This window comes from Suncus etruscus, chromosome 2 (genome assembly GCF_024139225.1).
Source record: "Suncus etruscus isolate mSunEtr1 chromosome 2, mSunEtr1.pri.cur, whole genome shotgun sequence".
Lineage (NCBI taxonomy): Eukaryota > Metazoa > Chordata > Mammalia > Eulipotyphla > Soricidae > Suncus > Suncus etruscus.
The window spans coordinates 69,679,399-69,701,352 of record NC_064849.1 but is presented as its reverse complement, the minus strand read 5'-3'; the positions used below and the strand labels follow the sequence as shown (position 1 = coordinate 69,701,352).

Sequence of the window (21,954 nt, the reverse complement as noted above, 5' to 3'; positions counted from 1 at the left end):
GGAGCCTGTAGTTGTTCCCATGGAAGTATGCTTCACAGGCGGAGAACCCCTGTATCTCTTAGGCCAAGAGAATTCCGGCTATAATTTTTCCTATATTTACCATACCTATGCAAACACACACACACACACACAACTCTTCTTGATGAAGTTGCTGGTCTGTTATTTTGTTTTGTTTTGTTTTTTCCTGTTTTTGCTCTCGTTTTTGTTTTGTGTTTGTTTGTTTTTATGTGTTTCTTCATAGCAGATGGTTTTGGTTTTTGGTTTACTCTTTTTTTTTCTTAATCTTTTTTTACTTTTTTTGCTACTCCCTTATTGGTTTTTTGCTTTGTTTTTGGTTTGTTTTTGCCTTGTCTCATTTTATTTTGTCTTGTTACTTTTTTCTTCTTTTTTCTTCTTTTCCCTTTCTTCTTCCAAAGAGATACTTACAGCACCTAGACAGACTCGTCCCATATCCCTTCTTATATCTCCAATAGAGCCACATTACTGGAATCACCTTAATCAGCATCATATTTGGAGGGAGAAAAGTGAATGGCACCAAGACCAAGTCGTATGTTCATTTGGTGGAAATAAAAATGATCAGACTTGAACACAAAATCCAAAGTCAACAACAACAGAAATGATACCCAATCTACATCAAGCTGTACATGGGGCGGGGGGAACAGCTGCACTAGTATTACAGGGGGTATATGAGGGGGAAGAGGGATGCATGCTGGGAACAGGAGTGGAGAAAAGACAACACTGGTGGTGAGAATGCCCCTCATTCATTAATACTATGTGCCTTAAATATTACTGTGAAAGATTTGTAATTCACTATGCCCACAATAAAAAAGTAACATAAATGTCACCTAAGGAAAATGTACATTGGTGAAGGGTGTTGGACAATTCAAACTCAATTATTAACAACTCTATAACTGTGCATCTCAGTAATTCAAGTAAAGAATTTATTTATAAAAATAAAATAAAAAACCAATAACATAATGATAAAATAGCAACAAATAACTTATTAAACCTTCAGACAAATTATTTAATGAGCCCTTGCTAGAATATTTTTCACAAATATTTTGTATAATTTTATCATCACTTTGTTGTAAATAAACTATATTAAGTAAATTATTTTATGCTAAGGAAATAAGCTTGGGGTGGGTAAGAATCCAAGGATAGGGCCCAGAGAGATAGCACAGCGGTGTTTGCCTTGCAAGCAGCCGATCCAGGACCTAACGTGGTTGGTTCAAATCCCCGTGTCCCATATGGTCCCCCGTGCCTGCCAGGAGCTATTTCTGAGCAGACAGCCAGGAGTAACCCCTGAGCAACGCTGGGTGTGGCCCAAAAAACAAAAAACAAAAAAAAAAAAGAATCCAAGGATAATTGTGGAAGGAATTTTACATTAGTGGTGGGAATGGTATTGGAATATGGACTGGCAGAAACAAATGTATTATGATCAACTATGTAAAACATGTTTAAATAAATCAATTTTATATATGCATGTGTTTGTATATGTAACTACATATTATACACCCTTACTACTAAAAATGTGGTTTAGGAGAAAACCTTTTAGGGTGTGGTCAGAGCAACTCAAGCTTTAGAAATGTTATTGAGAAAGCAGAATATTACAGTCAGCGCTGGCCCACTGAAGCAGAATTATAAGTACAAAGCATCCAAACTTAAATTAAAATAAAATGTATTAATTTTAAATTATTTTATCTTATAAACCTTTAGGCTATGTCAGGAAATACTTGAACTAAAATTTTATTTCATTACTGTTACAGGATACTAAGTTGATATACAGAAATAGTTTTCCTATACACTAATACCAAGAAGAAATCTAATTTTGAAAGTGTCATTAATTAAATCATTGCAATAAGGTTAAAAAGAAAATGAAAGATTTGTCCACAAAAATATGTGACATTGATGAAGTGATTGAATAAAAATGCCAATGCAGAGGTAGTACAGATGTGAAGGCACTTGCCTTGCATATGTCTGATCCCAGTTTGATTCTGCAAACTCCATATGGTTCTTCAAGTACCTTCAGGAGTGATCCCTGAGAATAGAGCCAGGAGTTAGCCCTGTGCATGGTTTAAAAACAAAAACAAGCCAATGAATGAAAAGATATCTACAATAACATTGAGTGTCAGATCAGTTATTAATATCTGAAATAGCTTTTATCTCAGGTTTGTTGGTTTTAATTGAGAATATAAGGCCACTTTAAAAAGTTAGAAATACATCTATTGTTTGATTCATAAATAAAGTAATTTATTAATATTTCAATTCATAGGTGAGATATTTAAAGTAAGGAAATGTTGTTTCAACTTACATAAAAAAAGACTGAATTTAAGATATGCCCCAAGGGAAGCAAATAACAAGCCCAAAGGATTCTCTTGACATTTTTCTATGTTTAGAAGCAATAAATGAATCCTCAAGGATCTAGAAAATCAGACTTAATTCCTGTTATTCTCTATTTATAACACCTCCATCTTTGAACAATACCACAAAGCCTCCTTATTACAAACATTTCTACTTCGTTTTTGCTCTCTAATTATTGGCAAAAAAGAATATCTCTTTCCTAAGAAAAATTGTAAAAAAGACTTCTGAGACACTTCACCTTGAAATTTCCTTTACTAAATCCAGGTAAATAAGGGCATGTACTAGTCATAGTATTAAATAAGGGGGCAGAGCAATAGAACAGCAGGTAGGTCATTGACCTTGCACACAGTCAATGTGGGATCAATCCCAGGAATCCCATATGAGTCCCCAGGAGTAATTCCTGAGTGCATGCTGGGCATAACACCAGAATACTACTGGGTGTGGCCCACAAAGGAAAAAAGAAAAAGGAAGTATTAAATAAATATTTATTGGGTTTTACCTGCAGATTTATAGTTTACTTTAGTCATACATATAGACTGATTACTTAAACTCTTTTAGTGAAGTATTGGTCAATATAATTTCACAGACATTTATCTTATTCAAGAGCAGTCCTTTAAAGAAGACAGTTAAACCCATTCCATTGCCAACAAAATTGATGCTTATTTCTTTGACTAATAAATAAAGCTATTATTATCTATAGATATATGCTTTTCCTATTTTACCCTGTGACCTACACTCATTCTTATCTGAAAAAATTAACCCTATTTTAGGTATTATTTTAGAATTAAATTACCTAGTTCTGCGGGTGTGACAGCCCCTCACTGAAATTGTACACACTGGTCAAAGGAGAGTCTGTGTTGTCAATGAGACACCTCTGAACTTTTGTGCAAAGTGAATCAACAAATGAATTTACCAACTGCTATATTCATCTTTAAGGAAAAATTAAAATAACAAAGAAATGTCTTCCTCACATAGCCTGGTTCATTCAGAAAATTATTCTCATCCATTCTGAGGTTGACTCACAAGTAATCTCCTCCCTACTTCACTACAAAATAAGGTAAGTGTTTTTATTGTTAACTAAGTCTATCCAAGTAGGATATATATAAGCAAAAATATATAAGCAAAAACATATTTGTAGCAAAACTGACACAGCTCACCATAGCAATGCAGAGTGAGTTGGTCAGAATTTTCTATCAGCTCCAGCTCAGAATTATGACTGATAGATCAGTTTCTCCAAGGAACAGAAAAGCTCAGGAATGAAAGGTGAAAATCAACACACTCTGGCTAAAGAGAAAAGACTGAGTATGAAATGAGGACAACCTCAATTATTTCACATGTTTTTGGTTTATGGAACTGCTTGAGAAGACATTCTTTTAGAACAATTCTGAGAAAGCAATCATGTTACTCAAAAGTTCAACATACTATACTTATTTGGCAGGGAAGATATTATGATCACTAAGGTGGTTTCCCTGGGGCAAGACTCGTCCATTGCACCTGAATATGCTGAAATCTGCAATATCTCAAAATGTGGGAAACCTGACCACAAAATTTGTGGTAGTAGGGGACTGTGTTTTTGCTCTCCCCATAAAAACAATGTTCTGCATACAAACTTTTAAAAAATGTTTCTCCATTTTTAAAGAGTAGGTACAAATATAGATACACAGAACTTAGTATAATTTTTCATGTCAGTGAGAAAAGAATATTTTGTACTTGGGAGATGACAGTGAAGATGCAAAGAGAATATGAGTCATAGTTTAGAAGTAGAAGAAATTTGCTATTGAATTAAATGTGTGTGGTAAAATAAATATATATAACATTAAAACATACTAAGCAAGAAAAATTTAAGTTATTAAACATCAACAAAATAATTCAAATGTTAAGAGTATTTTAGATGATAGATAAAATGATTAGCAGCTCCAAAAAAATTAAACATGGTACAAAACATAAATGCCTCAGATAATTCAAGCAGATGTTTTTTGTGTTACTCATTCATACTGTATTTATAGAACCTATGTAAGCGAGACTGAATGCAATAACAAAAATGATGCTTCTATTTTAACCCAGAATACATAGAACCATTATGCAAACATATAAAAACTCAAAATCCTTCTACCTTAAGGTGTTCCCAGGGAAACATCAAGTTAGAGGAAACAAAAAGTAATTTCTCTCTTTTCAATAAGAGTACTCTCCAGTTCTCCAGTTTATTTAAAAGGCAAAGAAAGAAACTTTGGGGTGAGGGGATGGGCCACATCAGATGACACTCAGAGGTCACTCTTGGCTATGTGCTCAGAAATTGATCCTGGCTCGGAGGACCATATGGAAGGCCAGGGATCGAACTGAGGTCTGTCCTGGGTCAGCCAAGTGCAAGGCAAACACCCTACCACTGCACTATCACCAAGGCCCCAAAGAAAGAAACTATTAAGATCAGTCAACTTGTCAACCCCAAGATCTGGCAAATAGAAAAAGATGTCAACAATTAGCATTCTAATATAGTACAAATGGAATTTAAAAAGTGCAATATTTATGGATAGTTCTTAGTCTATTAAAGAAAATAATAAAAGAGTAAAATTGAATGGCTTTCTGAAATACTTAATATTAATCCTTCATAATTTAATATAAATACATTAATGTGGTAATCATATTAATAAAAATATTGTTGAATATAGAAATCTTATGTAATTCAGTAGAAATTAATTATATATTAATGTCCACTATTCCTGATAAAACCAAACTAGAAATAACCAAAATATTCATCTGTTATAGTATAGTTAACCAAGTAGTAGTTTATTTATGCAATGTAATACAATACAATGCAATATGTCTATACAACATATTAGATAAACTGAAGTACAAATTTATTAATCTTTGGTTCTGTGAACAAAGCTATCTAAAAATATACAAATTATTTCATGTATGTAAGGTACAAAAACAAAAGAAACTAAATACAACTAAATACATGTTTTATAAATGCATACTCATGGAAGGAACAGAGAATGACTCTACTTTTCTAGGTCTTTACAACTAGAATATAATTAAATTAGCAAGGATAGATTAATAGGATAAAAGTACCAAATTAAGTTACATATATATGAAGCTATCAGTATGGCTATAATACCATCTAAATGACTAAAATAATAAATTTATATAGATTTTGGAAAAAGAAGTATTAAATGTCTAAAAAATATAGGGCAAGAATATTGAAATTTAAGTTAGCATAACTTATTTAATATGTTAAGATCCACTTGCATACACATATGTCTATTTGACAATAATGATGAGTTTTTATCTGTTTGTAGAAAGGATGCCTTTCACATACTCCCTTTTAGGGAGAATAAAGAAGGCCAGAGAAAATTTTTGCTTTTAGATGAAAGAAAGGTTAAAGGTATCAGTTATTCACATACTATCCCTTTAGTTTAAAATAATCAAAATGATATGTCAGCCCACTTAGGCATTCCACTATATATATATATATATATATATATATATATATAATTGGCAAAAAATATGGTACAAAAATGTTGCAATTGGGAAGACAGAGAAAGATGATAGTGATAAAAATAAAGTATGAGAAAAAATTCTAAGATGCGAGCCCGGAGAGATAGGACAGCGGCGTTTGCCTTGTAAGCAGCCGATCCAGGACCAAAAGGTGGTTGGTTCGAATCCTGGTGTCCCATACGGTCCCCCGTGCCTGCCAGGAGCTATTTCTGAGCGACAGCCAGGAGTAAACCCTGAGCACTGCCGGGTGTGACCCAAAAAAACAAAACAAAACAAAAATTCTAAGATGCATGCTAGTGATTTCTTGACCTAGTGGTAGCTGCTGAGGTGTTTAGTGTTCTATATATAATGATTATTAAATTATATCTCCACACATTTCAAAATTTTAAAAAATCATCTATCAACCAATACGTAGTCACTAATCTCTAGTGCATTTCAAATCAACAACAAACCCTGGACAATATTTAAAATTTGGATAAATAAAGAAATTTTTCAAATATCTTAACTTTTTTATTTTTCATTCTCTGGGATGACTTCATTATATACCTGGGTCCTCAGCTGCATAATCTAATCATTTAGCATTTTCTGATCCTTTAGGTTACAGACACATGAAAGTCTCCAACAGTTCTAATATCATCACTGAATTCATCCTCCTGGGTTTCCCTTGCACCAAGGAAGGACAAATCCTCCTCTTTCTGCTCTTCTTAATCATCTACATCCTGACCCTGATGGGCAATGGCTCCATCGTCTGTGCTGTACGCTGGGATCAAAGACTCCACACCCCCATGTACATCCTGCTTGCCAACTTCTCCTTCCTGGAGATCTGGTATGTCACCTCCACAGTTCCCAACATGTTGGCCAACTTCCTCTCTGACACCAAGGTCATCTCCTTCTCTGGCTGCTTTCTCCAATTTTACTTTTTCTTCTCCTTGGGTTCTACAGAATGCTTTTTCTTGGCTATTATGGCATTTGATCGATACCTTGCTATCTGCCGGCCTCTGCATTACCCAACTATTATGACAAGACGTCTGTGTACCAATCTTGTGATTGGCTGCTGGGTGCTTGGTTTCCTCTGGTTCTTGGTTCCTATCATCTTCATCTCCCAAATGTCTTTCTGTGGATCCAGAATTATTGACCACTTCCTCTGTGACCCAGGCCCTCTATTAGGACTCACCTGTACCAAAGCCCCTATAATAGAGATGACTAGCTCTACCTTAAGTTCTCTGCTTTTATTTATTCCCTTTCTGTTCATCATGGGGTCTTATGCTTTGGTTCTACAAGCTGTATTGAGGGTCCCTTCAGCAGCTGGAAGAAAAAAAGCTTTCTCTACTTGTGGATCTCATCTGGCTGTGGTTTCTCTTTTTTATGGCTCAGTGATGGTCATGTATGTAAGCCCAACCTCTGAACATGATGCTGGAATGCAAAAGACAGTGACATTGTTTTATTCTGTAGTCACTCCACTCATTAACCCAGTGATCTATAGTCTGAGGAACAAAGATATGAAACATGCTATGAAGAAATTACTCGGAAAGTAAAATTAAGAATCGTAGATGAAAGATTGAAATAGACTACATATGTTTTAAGTTTTTGATCTAACAAAAGACTGACATCACTCAGAAAATTGTTTCTATTTCTCTTATACTTTATATGCCATAACTATGTTCTTATACCTTGGTATTTTATAAGAATTTCAAAGGGAGATTTGAGACACTGGTGGTGGGAATGTTGCACAGGTAAAGGGGGAGTGTTCTTTACATGACTGAAACCCAACTACAATCATATTTGTAATCAAGGTGTTTAAATAAAGATATTAATAAAAAAGAAAACCTCTCAAAAAGGTAGAAAAAAGGTTTTTAATAGGTTAGCATAAAGACAAAGGACTAAGTGCACCAACAACAATTTATTAAAAGAATAGCAGGAACAACAAGAAATTTCATCTCTTTTTGTATAGTAAAGCAACTACAATCCATTATATGCATTGTCTCAAGGTAAACAATAGCAAATCCTCAAAATGACATGACAGATTGTTTGTTACATACATACATTCACCAATTTGCCATTCATCTGAATCTTTAGATGATCTAAGGTGTTTGCTAAGCAACTTCAAACAAGCAAATATATCTAAAATAGGAGGCTCTCTGTAATTTCGAATTTAGTACATAAAAAAGTCTCCTACCTTCCCAAAGGAAATGGGAAATATCTACTTAAATAAATGATTACATTTAAAGAGGTTTATCAGGTTCTTGACAAAGTCATTCTTGGGTCACAAACCGGGCAAAAGTCTTAATTAGCTTTTCTTTTAATTAGCATACATTTCAAAGGTAAAGAACTTAGTTGAAAGTTCTACAAAATAAAAAATAAATTTTTATGAATAAGAGGGAGTCGGGGAGAAAGTCATGGGGTCAAGGAGCATGATTTTTGCATGCTGTGTTTACATGCTATGTATGTTTCTGTATGCAATATTGTAAACCTACAATTCAAACAGCACAGCATGCTCTGCCCTCCCATGACCTCATGGGTGTGGTTGTTGGGCCCCTTATTTCAACATAAATAATAGTCTATTTGTTTTTTACTTATAATATATACACAATTAAAACCATAAGACAAGGTCCAGAGCAGTGGCGCAAGCAATAGGGCATCTGCCTTGCATGTGCTAACCTAAGACGGATCTCAGTTTGATTTCCCCGGAGTCCCATATGGTCCCCAAGCCAGGATTGTCACTGTGTGTGGCCCAAAAACAAACAAAAAAATAGGACAAAATTTAAAGATTGTTATTACCCTTTCAAAGGTGATTAACTGTCTTTACTATTCTATTTCAGTTTATATTTCTATCCTTCAAAGGAACTATTGTAATAGCATTAATTATAGGCCACAGTTAATACCTTAAATCCATGTACATATAATTATCTTCAGATCAATAAGAAAAATGCTACTGGTACAATAGAAAACGCATAAAATTTATTATTAAAAATAGGAAAAACTTTTAAATGTCTGAAAAATATATCTTTTATTCAGAGCTAGAGAAGTAAGTTTAAAACTATTATAAATAAAACTCTATTCTCCCAAAAATTGATGAAATAATAAAAATGCTGTTTGAAAAATATCAACCCTCTCGTTCTTTACAAGGAGGATATAAATTGACCCAACATCAAATAAGGCTTCACTTTTTGATTAGGCAATTCTATTCCTAGTTATTTGCCTGAATAATATACTTATACATAAGAAAAACATGTACAAGAAAAGCCTACTAGTTGTAAAGCTAAAGATCAGAACTATCTAAGTTCTGATAAATTCAGGGTTGCTTAAATAAATTACAGTATATTCATAGAATAGAAATCTACAGAACGACTTAAAATGGAGATTTGCATATATATTTATAAAAAATTGTTCAAGAGAGCTAAATCTTGGGCTGATTTTCATGTAAAAAGAAAATATATATGTATGTAATTTATTCATAAATACACTGTTTCTTGAAGAAGAAAAAGTAAAAGAAGTGATTGTTTTGTGGAAGGAAATGAAGTGCTTATGGAGCAGAAAAAGAAAAAAGATTTTACACACAAATCTTTGACATTGGGGAGGAGAAGTTGGTCACATCTTGTGGCGCTCAGGGGTTACTCCTTGCTATGTGCTCAGAAATCAATCACTCCTGGCAGGCATGGAGTACCATATGGGATGCCAGAATTCGAACTACCAGCAGTCCTGTATTGGCCACGTGCAAGACAAATGCCCTACCACTATGCTATCTCTCTGACCCCGAACCTTTGTATATTTTTAAATAAAATTTCAGATGTAAATGTGGTTCAACAGTAGTACACTTACCTTGCAATCATTATAAAATAAATCATTATAAAATAAAATTTTATTCCATATGAGTGTTTTGCATTGAAGTATACATTAGAACATCACTTAATATTAGCATTTAAAAATAAAAATTTAGGTGTAGGAGAGATAGCACAATGGTAAGATATTTGCCTTGCACGCATACAACTCTGGATGGATCATGTCTCGATTCCCAGCATGCCAAATGATTCTCTGAGCCTACCAGAGCGATTTTTGAGTGCAGAGCCAGAAGTAGCCCCTGAGTGCTGGTGGGGTGTGAGAAAGAAAGGAAAGAAAAGAAAGAAAAAGAAAAGGAAGGAAGGAAGGAAGGAAGGAAGGAAGGAAGGAAGGAAGGAAGGAAGGAAGGAAGGAAGGAAGGAAGGAAGGAAGGAAGGAAGGAAGGAAGGAAGGAAGGAAGGAAGGAAGGGAGGGAGGGAGGGAGGAAATAAGGAAGGGAGGAAGGAAATAAGAAAGGGAGGGAAAGAGGGAGGGAGGGAGAGAGGAGGAAGGGAGGAGGAAGGGAGGGAGGGAGGGAGGAGGAAGGGAGGAGGAAGGAAGGGAGGGAGGGAGGAAGGAAGGAAGGAAGGAAGGAAGGAAGGAAGGAAGGAAGGAAGGAAGGAAGGGAGGGAGGGAGGGAGGAAATAAGGAAGGGAGGAAGGAAATAAGAAAGGGAGGGAAAGAGGGAGGGAGGGAGAGAGGAGGAGGGAGGAGGAAGGGGGGTGGGAGGGAGGAGGAAGGGAGGAGGAAGGAAGGGAGGGAGGAGGAGGAAGGAAGGAAGGAAGGAAGGAAGGAAGGAAGGAAGGAAGGAAGGAAGGAAGGAAGGAAGGAAGGAAGGAAGGGAGAAAGGGAGGAGGAAGGGAGGAGGAAGGGAGGGAGGGAGGGAGGAGGAAGGAAGGAAGGAAGGAAGGAAGGAAGGAAGGAAGGAAGGAAGGAAGGAAGGAAGGAAGAAGAAAGAAAGAAGAAAGAAGAAGAAGAAAGAAAGAAAGAAGAAAGAAAGAAGAAAGAAAGAAAGAGAAAGAAGAAGAAAGAAAGAAAGAAAGAAAGAAAGAAAGAAAGAAAGAAAAGAAAGAAAGAAAGAAAAGAAAAGAAAGAAAGAAAGAAAGAGAAAGAAAGAAAGAAAGAGAAGAAAGAAAGAAAGAAAGAGAGAGAGAGAGAAAGAAAGAGAAAGAGAGAAAAAAGAAAGAAAGAAAGAAAGAAAGAAAAAAAAAAGAAAGAAAGAAGAAAAAGAAAAAGAAGAAAGAAAGAAAGAAAGAAAGAAAGAAAGAGAGAGAGAAAGAGATAAAGGAAGGAAAGAAAGAGATAAAGGAAAGAAAGAAAAAAAGAAAGAAAGAAAGAAAGAAAGAAAGAAAGAGAGAGAAAGAGATAAAGAGAAAGAGAGAAAAAAGAAAAGAAAGAAATTTTTATTTTAAAGTTCATACATGGCATTCAGAATTGTCCACTAATGAAACTGTAAAATGTGTCAGTTATATATAAGGCACCTTGGTTAGTCCCCACTTTGGGGCATAATTTTATTAATATCTTTATTTAAACACCTTGATTACATTTATGAGTAGTTGGGTTTCAGTCATGTAAATAACACCCCCCTTCACCAGTGCAACATTCCCATTACCAATGTCCCAATTCTCCCTCTTCCCCACCCCACCCCACCTGCACTCCAGACAAGCTTTCTACTTCCTTCTTTTATTCATAATGTTATGATAGTTCTCAGTGTAGTTATTTCTCTAACTGCACTCATTGCTCTTTTTGGTGAGCTTCATGTCTTGAGCTGGAACTTCCAGCCATCCTCTCTTTTGTCTCCGAGAATTATTGTAAAAATGTCTTTTATTTTTCTTAAAACCCATAGATGAGTGAGACTATTCTGTGTCTCTCTCTCCCTCTGACTTATTTCACTCAGCATGATAGATTCCGTGTACATCCATGTATAGAAAAATGTCATGACTTCATCTCTCCTGACAGCTGCATAATATTCCATTGTGTATATGTACCACAGTTTCTTTAGCCATTCTTCTGTTGAAGGGCATCTTGGTTGTTTCCAGAGTCTGTCTACTGTAAATAGTGCTGCAATGAATATAGGTTTGAGGGAGGGATTTTTGTATTGTATTTATGTGTTCCTAGGGTATATCCTATAAGTGGTATAGATGGATTATATGGGAGCTCAATTTCCAGTTTTTGGAGGAATCTCCATATCGCTTTCCATAAAGGTTGGACTAGATTCTATTCCCACCAGCAGTGAATATGAGTTCCTTTTCTCTCCATATACCCCACCAGCACTGCTTGTTCTCATTCTTTGTGATGTGTGCCAGTCTCTCTGGTGTGAGATTGGTACCTCATAGTTGTTTTTGATTTGCATCTCCTGATGATGAGTGATGTGGAGCATTTTTTCATGTGCCTTTTGGCCATTTTGTATTTTTTCTTTGGCAAAGTGTCTGTTCATTTCTTCTCCCCATTTTTTGATGGGATTAGATGTTTTTTAATAAAGAAATTTAAAAAAATAAAAATTTAGGAACTAGAGTGAAATATACTGGTAAGATGCTTGCCTTCTACTTGGTGCTTCCATGGTTTCTCATGGTCCCTTGAACCCATAAGGAATGATCCCTGATCCCCAGAGCCAAGACTAAGTTTGAAAACCACCAGGTGCGGCACCAAAATAATAAAATCTAAAAACACACATGGCAACCAAAGCAAGATGTGCACATCTTAAATAAGGAAGTTAGAAGTTTAGAATATAGGTAAAAGTTATGCCAAGGGGCAGAGAAAAGCATAAGAAGTTCTGTTAAGTGCATATAATACATTCAAATTACCATCTGACTTTTATAAATATATCGTGGGTCCACAGACTAAGTGTTCCTAAATAGATGTCTTTAGGGCACTTACCATCCATCTTGATTTATAATTGGTCATTCCTATTAATTTTTTCTAGTCATTTTTATTTGCATTTATCTATTTAATGTATAGATAGCAGATCTGCCACATTATCTTTGATCTGTATAAGCCCGCATCAGAGTGTACCAAAATTATTTGACCTATAGTTCCCCCTTTATAAAAAAAAAAAAAAAGGGTCCTCTCAGCAACCCCTAGAAATCTGCCTTCTTTAACCTAACAAAAAGAAAAAACTCATCCTACGTTGGAGTGATAGCAGAGCTGATAAGGGTTTGCCTTGCCACAGGGTTTGATCTCCAGCAGCTAGAGCCCCCAGGAGTAAGTCCTCTGTGCAGAGCCAAAGTGAGCCCTTGATCACTGCCAGGTGCAACTTACCCACCCCCCAAAAAATAACCCAAAATAATTGAATCAAGGTTACCATCTCACTCCATGGATTATCTAGCCACCTTCTCAGGGAGACAGTTTCGCCCACTTTGGGGGGTGGGGGGTGGAGATACCAGATCTTAATAGTAGTATTTCAAGTATCAAAGAGTCACCATATAATTAATAACCCACTACGTTGCTCACCTCTCTAACCCCCCCCCTTTTTCTATAGTATTCACACTATTCTGTTGTGAAATTTTAAGGCTTATCTTTGTTTTTATTATGTTTTTTTTTTGTTTCTTTATACAATATACTTTCCTTTTTTGTTACTGTGAGGATGGATGTAACTTTCTATGAGAATGATGTTCTGTTTTGTGCTAATAGTCACTTTAATTTGGACACTTGCCAATTCTATTCTTTTTGCCTCTCCTACATTTTGAATTTTTTAATTTACCATATTTATCTCATACATATTTATATCTTTTAATTAATTCATGTGACTCTGTTAGAATGGAAGATGGAGAAAGGATAAGTTAGGTACCAAGATAGATTAGTTAACCCAATTGTTCATTTATATCTTGTCTGCATGAGGTTTACCCAATCAAAGATATCATGGAAATGACTAGGGGTGCAATAATTATGACAGAAAAGGGACACACAGGTTTCTTTCACCTATGCCCAGGTGGACACCAGCAAAGGTGCAGTTCTTTTCACCATAGTCAGCAAGTAATAATAAACAAGATCACATCACAAGAGTGATGTGCACCAGTCAAGAAAGCCACCCACAGAGCTCTAATGACCCAAGAAGTGAACAGCATTCAAATATTTCATATACTGTAGCTGCAACTACAAAAACAGAAGCTCTCAGTCGATTAGACACCCAAGAATTCACACCCCACACCTTGGATCTCATTTTGGAATTGGCAGGGTTGTACTTCACCAGCACCAAGAATCAAACTTCTACCAGGGTTAGGTCCTAATATTCCCCTGGCACCCGACTTGCTCCAGGGTGGGTTTCATATGACACCCTGATGACTTGGACCTAGCAATAACATGCTTTCAGGAGCAGGTTTCACTGCCTCACCACACAATGGTGGAGAAGAAACCAGAAAACTCTAGTGATACCTGACTGTAGACTTCGAATCTGTACAAAAACCAAGATCTCTGAATACTGAGCCTGAACTTCAGTATTACTGAAGCAATAACTGATTGAGGAACATTTTTCCTGGGATCATAAAGAAAGACTTTGGGGTCAGACATTTTAGTATGCCTGGAGTCTGTAGTTAGTCTTATGGCAAGATGCTTCATGGGTAGGGAAACCCTGTTCTTTAGGCCAAAGGTTTTTTTCTTTCTATTTTTCTCAAATTTTTCTGCACCTATGCAAAAAAACATATACTGCCACCCCATTTTTATCTTTTAGATAGGGCTCCTGCCTTTTTTCATAGAACCTTGAGACAGTTATTACCTTGTTTTACCTCATATATCTGCACTTTTCTATAAAATTAAGAAGGAAAAAAAGAATGGGGCCAGGAACCAAGTGATCTCAGGTGCATTGGTAGAGATATAAAAGGACATAACTAAATATCCAAGCCAAAGTCAACAACAATAGAATTAAGAGACCCAAAATAGAACAATCTAAACTTAAAATGGGAGCAAAGAGTCGTGATATAGGATGAACTCTGGGAACACTTGTGTAGGGAGGTCGACACTGGTGGTGGGATTGGCCCTGAATCATTGTATGTCTAAAATTCAACTATGAAGGACTTTGTAAATCACAATGGTTTCAATGAAATAAATTTTAAAAAAAACATAAGCTCATGTACTAAACTTGTAAAATAAAATAGACTATAAGGCTGTATGACAATTTTCCACCCAATTCCTCCTCACCCCCAAGGGCTCACACCTCACATACTCAGGAGCTAACCCAGTTTTACTACAAAATTAGTTAATTTTGAAACAATTACACATAATTTAACAACTTTTCAGAATAATTCCAATAGGCTATATATATATATATGTATGTATATATAGAAGGATAGTTATAGATATATAGGTAGGTGGGTAGGGTAGGTAGGTATATAGAGATAGACAGTCAGACAGACAGGATAGATAGATAGATAGATAGATAGATAGATAGATAGATAGATAGATAGATAGATAGATAGATAGATAGATAGATAGATAGATAGATCGATCAGTGAGTAGTGGGCTTTTTCCATCGAGGTTTATGTAACTGCACTTTATGACATTTGCATAATGACATTATCCAGCATGTCTCAATATTCATCCCTATCACTAACCAAATGCCTGGCTGTATTTTTTGCTGTTTAATCTCTTTGTTTATTTTATGTGACTTATCTTCTACTTTTACTATATATTTGTCACTTTTTTTTTTAGTTTTTGGTTTTTTGGTCACATCCTATGACACTTAGGGGTTACTCCTGACTATGCTCTCAGAAATCACTCCTGGCTTGGGGGCCATATTTGATGCCAGGGAATCAAACCCGCGGTTCGTCCTAGGCTAGTGTGGGCAAGGCAGACGCCTTACTGCTTACACTACTGCTATGGCCCCATATATTTGTCACTTTAAGTGGGACTTTTCTCCTATGTATATATTTTTGATGTGTATGATTCAATTTATAAAAGTCTCTTTAATGTTTCTTGCGAGGGCAATCTAGTAACGATGAATTCCTTAAGTTTTGGCTTTTCTCAAAAGCTCATTATTCCTTCAATTCCAAATTATTATTACTGGTTATAAAATTTTCATTAGTAGTTTTATTTTTCTTTCAGCACTTTTAATATTGTCTTGCCACCTTCTGTTAGCCTCTAACAGAAATGAAAAGTCTACTGTTAAAAAACAGTTTTGTCCTCTTGTCTCTGTGTGGAACCCAGGCCATTTTCAGTGACAGTGGCTCCAGATCTGTATCCCTGGAGTCCCTCCTGGACAAAGCTCAAAGCTACTGAACAGAGGCAGGCCAAGTCCCAGGCACCCATGACCTTTGCGGATGTAGTGGTGCATTTCACCCATGAGGAGTGGCATCAAATGGACCCTTGGCAAAGATGTCTGTACCAGGGATTATCCTTATCCAAACACAAAGTGATTTCCTTGCTGCAGCAAAGATAACATCCTTAGAAGGTAGAAAAAGAAGTTCTGGATCCTCCTGTCCTGTTTTCAGATCAACAAGAACCAATCTTAAATTTTTACCTCTCCTCCATGGTGGAAGAGGAGCCATCAGACAAAAAGTCAATGCAGAAACAAGATTTGCTTCAGTGGCTGATAGTGAAAAGATCTAATAGAAACAGTCTTGGGACCTCAAAGCAGAAAAACTCTGCTCATCTGAAGACAGAACCAGATAAAAAAGACAGTGTTCAAATAGTTCTTACGCTGAAAATCTTTTCCATAGGAAATAGATATAGGAACATGGAATCTGGCCAAAACTTAGACCCAATATCAGCTCTTTTCAGGCAGCATATGTTTCCCCAAGGAAACAAAAGCACTAATATGTGAACTACCCAGAAACCATTTCAAACAAAACTCAATCACTCAATCATTCGGAAGGAACATGCCTCCATAAATATGAGAAGAACTAAAGTGAGGAGAAACTGTTCAAATGTAAAGAATGTTCAGATGCTTTCAACCAAAGTTCAGCACTGATCCAGCATCAAATCACTCACACAGGGGAGAAGCCCTATGTGTGTAATGATTGTGGGAAGACCTTCAGTCTGAGCACCTTCCTTTATAAGCATCTGAGGACGTGAAGAAGTCATACCAATGTTAAGAGCATGGGAAATTCATCAGCTAATGGTCAGGCCTTTTTATCCATCAGAAGATTCATGGGGGAGAAACCCACTAGAACTATAGCCTAGCAAGAAATATTCCCTCCCTGGAGGTCTGAGAACAAATTCCAGGAAGAAGTCGTATCTGTGCAATGTGTGCAGCAACACCTGTAAGTCCAGTTTGTCCCTGCGCTACCACTAGAGGATCCACACAGTAGAGAAGCCCCACAAGTATAAGGTGAGTATGGTCAGGCCTTCATCCAGAGTGCCTGCCTCATCGTGTATGAGTGAATTCACATGGAGGAGAAGCCATCCTATTGCCATGAGTGTGGCAAGGATTTTACATCCATCTCCCAGCTCAACGGACACCACATCATCCACACTGGGGAGAAGTTCTATAACAACATAGCATGGGAAAGCACTGATCTCTCACTTGACTTTCATTATCTATGAGCACATCCACACTAGGGAGAAAGCTTTCTGGATGAACTCAACACTCATCCAGCACCAGAGGATGCTAAGCGGAAAGAGATCCTAAAAGAGTTATGAATGTAGAGAAACCTTCATGTGACAGAACTTAATAAGAAAAAAACATATAACCCCATCAAAAAATGGGGAGAAGAAATGAATAAACATTTCCTTAAAGAAGAAATACAAATGGCTAAAAGACACATGAAAAAATGCTCCACATCCTAATCATCAGGGAGAAGCAAATCAAAACTACAATGATGTACCATCTCATACCACAGAGACTGGCACACATCACAAAGAATAAGATTAGAGCTGACGGGGATGTGGAGAGAAAGGAACTCTTACTCACTGCTAGTGGGAATGTTGCCTAGTCCAGTCTTTATGGAAAACAATATGGAGATTCTTCAAAAAACTGGAAATTGAACTCCCATTTGTTCCACCTATTCCACTCCTAGGGATATACCCTAGGAACACAAAAATACAATACAAAAATTTGCAATAGTCAGACTTTGGAAACAACCAAGATGCCCTTCAACACATGAATGGCCAAAGAAACTGTGGGCATGTACACAATAGAGTATTATGCAGCTGTCAGGAGAGATAAAGTCATGAAATTAACTATACATATATGTACATGGAATCTATTATGTTGAGTGAAATAAGTCAGAGGGAGGAAGAGAAACACAGAATTGTCTCCCTCATCTATGGGTTTTAAGAAAAATTAAAGACATTACTGTAATAAGGCCCAGAGACAATGGAGTCAAGGGCTGGAAGGGCCGGAAGGACTGGCTCACAACTTGAAGCTCACCACAAAGAGTGGTGAACGCTGTTAGGGAAATAACTACACTAACAACTAGCACAACAATGTTAAAGAATGAGAGAAGTAGAGTGTCTGTTGGGATACAGGCAGGGTCAGGAGAGAAAAGGGGGCATTGGTGGTGGAAATGTTACACTGCTGAGGGGGGTAATTCTGTTTATGTCTGAAACCCTACTACAAACATGTTTATAATCATAGTGCTTAAATAAAAACTTATATAAGGAAAAAATAAGTAAATGATACTATTTTTTCTACTATATATTTGAAAGCTCACCTGTGGACTTCGTAATAATAAAGGACTTTGAGGTTTGTTTGTTATACTAAAAAAAAAGAAGTTTTACACAATGAAAAGGAGAAAACAGATAAAAATAAGAAAGGACAGAACTAAATATCCAAACTAGAGTCAACAACAATGATTCCTAAACTTTAGCAACCAAAATTAAAGGGCCTTTTATGCAGGCAGACTGATAACAGAGAGGCTAGCATGAAATGTACTCTGGGAACATTGGCAGAGGGAGGCCAACACTGGTGTTGTGATTGACTCTAATATATTATTTGTCAGAAACCCAACTACAATGAACTTGGTAAATTACAATGACTTCAATAAAATATTTTTTAAAGGTTACGAGAAAAAAATGATAAAACAAATATAATGTATAGGAAAAGCAGCATCTTTCATCTGAGCCTCGAATATCTTTAAACTACTTCTACTTTAAATGCCTGGTATATGTACTAAGTGGCTTGACAGAGTTCCTCTTGTGATACACATGAGAAACTTGGGCCCAGAAAAAATATTTCCTATCAACTGGAAAACAAAGACAATAATCTTCAGAGAGGTAAGTCCCAGGGGAAGAAAAGAACTAGTGTAGAAACATCTCCTTCTGGAAGCAGTAAATTGATCCTTCTGGTGCAGGAAATAGCTTTCACTCCCTGAAGGCTCTGTTTATTAGCCCTTAACCTTCAGCAAAACCTGAGAGCTTGTCAATATTTTCCTACTCCTTCACTGCAATATAGTTACTGTAAGAAGACCCTCTCCTCTTGAGGAATAACAGATGCTGAGAAACTTCAGGTTTGGAGTCCAGATTTTATTTATGAAAGGATATAAAGTACTTTCTAGAGAAGAAAATTTTAAAAAAAATCTGTTACAGAAATTCCAAGTAAGGATCCCATGTACTTTGTTTTCAGCTATAACTTATATGGATTCCTAAATAGTACTGAGTGTCAGACCAAAGCAAAGTGCTTCCATGTGTTAGACATTAAGAGAGTGCAACCCTTTATCATCATAGTTTCCATATATATTTTATAGCCAAACGAACTAGGAAATCATTTATTATATGACTGGTTTAACAGGGACTTTCATAGTTGCTCAAATATGAGTTGTGCTTTAAAGCCTAAGTTCCTAACTTCAATCCTTTAATTCTCTACTATTGCTTGGCTGATACCACTGTCTTGGGAAAATCATTCTTATGTCCATGGTTTTTACAGCTGGAGAGGGTATGAAGTATCCCAAACAGACCAAATGAAGAAGAGGAAGATATTGATGTGAGCATTTCAAGGTGAACTCACCTTAAAAAGAAAGTAAAACACTGAGGAAATGTCTTTCTTTCATTTTAACAATGGTAGCTAAGAACCTTTGCTATCCTATATTAAGTATATTCCAATATTCCTGTCATAATGGAGTGTGAGTGTGGTTTTTTGGTTTTCTCATTTAATATACTCAGTCCAAATATCCTGTCTACATAAACTCATCTTTGACATCATTGTGTTCACATTTATAATTTCTGCCACAATACTTTCTGCAACCAATTTAGGAGAACCAATCTGCCACCTTGGAGAGTTCCTGCTTAATATTCCTCTAAGTAAAAACGTCTGCTGCTTTCTGTACAGAAAAATCAAGTAATAAAAGATGGTAAATAATATAGTCCTGTAAGAGATAGATTTTCTTCACCCTCTATTAATTTTTTATGATAAGGGAATAGTGATAGAATACAGAGAATCATGTTTACAACCATCTTGTTTTCTGAGGCATCTTTGTCCTGCTCTCAAAATTAGAGAAATGGTCTATAGGGTATTTGGCCTCGATCTTTTTTTTTGGGGGGGGGAGAGGGTCATACCCAGCAGCACTCAGGGGTTATCCCTGTCTCTACACTCAGAAATTGCTGCTGGAAGGCTATGAGATGCCAGGATTCAAACCACTGTCCTTCTGCATGCAAACACCCTACCTCAATGCTGTCTCTCTGGCCCCTGGCCTAGATCTTTTGTATTACTGAAAAACTATCCAAATGATGTTTTTATCTGAGATAAGTGTAATAAAATCACTTCTTAATCTATAAAATTTTTATCTTATACTATATTTGAAATAGAAGTATTAATATAGCATAAAATGTGATGAAAAATAATTTAATTGGGAGGGAGCAATAATTCAACTGACAAATTTTTCACTTTGTATTTTTCACTTTGTATGTGGAGACCTAGGTTTAGTCCCCAGAACCACATAGACCTTCATAAAACACAGCTCAGAGTAATCCCTGAGCACCACCATATGTGATCCTAAAACAAAACAAACCATAATTCTACTTTCTTTTCCTATGGAGAAAGAAGTTTATTAAGATTTAAATATTTTACTAGAGAAACTTTATAACTAGTTTTAGTATTGAATCTAGAATTTCTTCTATTTCCTACTTTAACCTCTAGGACTGTGGGATGACAATTATCTTTAACAATCAAAGAAGAAACAAGTTCTATCTAAAATGTTGAGTCCCCCATTACTTGCTTTGAATTAAATGGAATTACTTGAATCTGGGTCTATACTCTGTTAGCCTCAGGTGATTTAGTCTTTTGTATATATTTTATTTTCTAAATTTTTGTCCCCTAAGCTCTAACAAACAAATATTATTCTTCCCTCTGCACAGCACCCACACCTATCTAGTTGAGAAAGGGAGCAGCCTCAAGTTTAATTAAATGTCTTATAGAACTGAAATATTCCCTCAAGAAATCTATTAGACATGGACTGGAGTGGTAATACAGCCTCTGTCTAATAATAACGTCACTTGCCTTGTGCTCAACTGATTCAAGTTCGATCCTTGGCATGCCATATGATTCCCCCCAAACACTGCCAGAAGTAATTTCTGAATGCAGAACCAGCAGTAACCTTGAGCACCATAGGATACAGTCCAAAAACAAACCAAATAAATAATAAATAAATAAGAAAGAAAGAAAGAAAGAAAGGAAGGAAGGAAGGAAGGAAGGAAGGAAGGAAGGAAGGAAGGAAGGAAGGAAGGAAGGAAGGAAGGAAGGAAGGAAGGAAGGAAGGAAGGAAGGAAGGAAGGAAGGAAGGAAGGAAGGAAGGAAGGAAGGAAGGAAGAAAGAAAGGAAGGAAGAAAGAAAGAAACCTTTACTTGAAGAATTATAGTGGGAGTGCATGTATATTTAACAGTAGGATTTCAACTTTTTTAGAACAAAAGAAAGTCCTTGAGCAACCAAGGGCTCACTCCAGAGCAGATACAGGAGTAGTTCCTGAACACCAATGAAAGTGAACCAAATCCTGCAGCATCCTCCAAAATAGTACAAAAGAAAACCATTCTATGATAGTCATCTTTAAAGGCACTATCTTGTGAGATTTTTCCAAAGTATTAGAGGATGGAGCAAAGATTTAGATTTTTATCCCCTACAAATATGTTCCTATTTGGAATTCCATGTTTTATAGTATCCATATTTGTTCTATTGGAGTATATTTGTAAGTATAGACTGGAGAAAATCATAAATATTTTTACAGACTAGTTTCAATATGCCTAGTTAGTAATACTTTCACCTTTGTCTCTCTTATGGCTAGTATTGCCATTTTAACACAACATAATGCAGTTTATTTTCTTAGATTGGTTTCTTTTTTACTTTTGATTTGGTAATATAATATTAAAGAGTTAATATTTTGTTTGAATACAACCATTTTCAAATGTCAGATAAAAGAAGTA

The 21,954-nt window shown here is 36.1% G+C and overlaps 1 protein-coding gene and 1 non-coding gene across 2 annotated transcripts; both read left to right on the top strand.

Annotated features, from left to right (window-relative positions):
- Nucleotides 1–3,784: 3,784 nt before the first annotated feature.
- On the top strand, nucleotides 3,785–3,947 carry LOC126002883 (U1 spliceosomal RNA). The gene has a single exon (XR_007493488.1). It is a non-coding gene; the product is annotated as a U1 spliceosomal RNA (small nuclear RNA).
- A 2,514-nt stretch (nucleotides 3,948–6,461) lies between these two features.
- Nucleotides 6,462–16,426, top strand: LOC126001760 (olfactory receptor 11G2-like). Its single transcript, XM_049768997.1, has 3 exons — nucleotides 6,462–7,387; nucleotides 15,811–15,980; nucleotides 16,095–16,426. The coding sequence occupies exons 1-3, from the start codon at nucleotides 6,465–6,467 to the stop codon at nucleotides 16,424–16,426; spliced, it is 1,425 nt and encodes a 474-aa protein (XP_049624954.1). The 5' UTR covers nucleotides 6,462–6,464.
- Nucleotides 16,427–21,954: the final 5,528 nt, after the last annotated feature.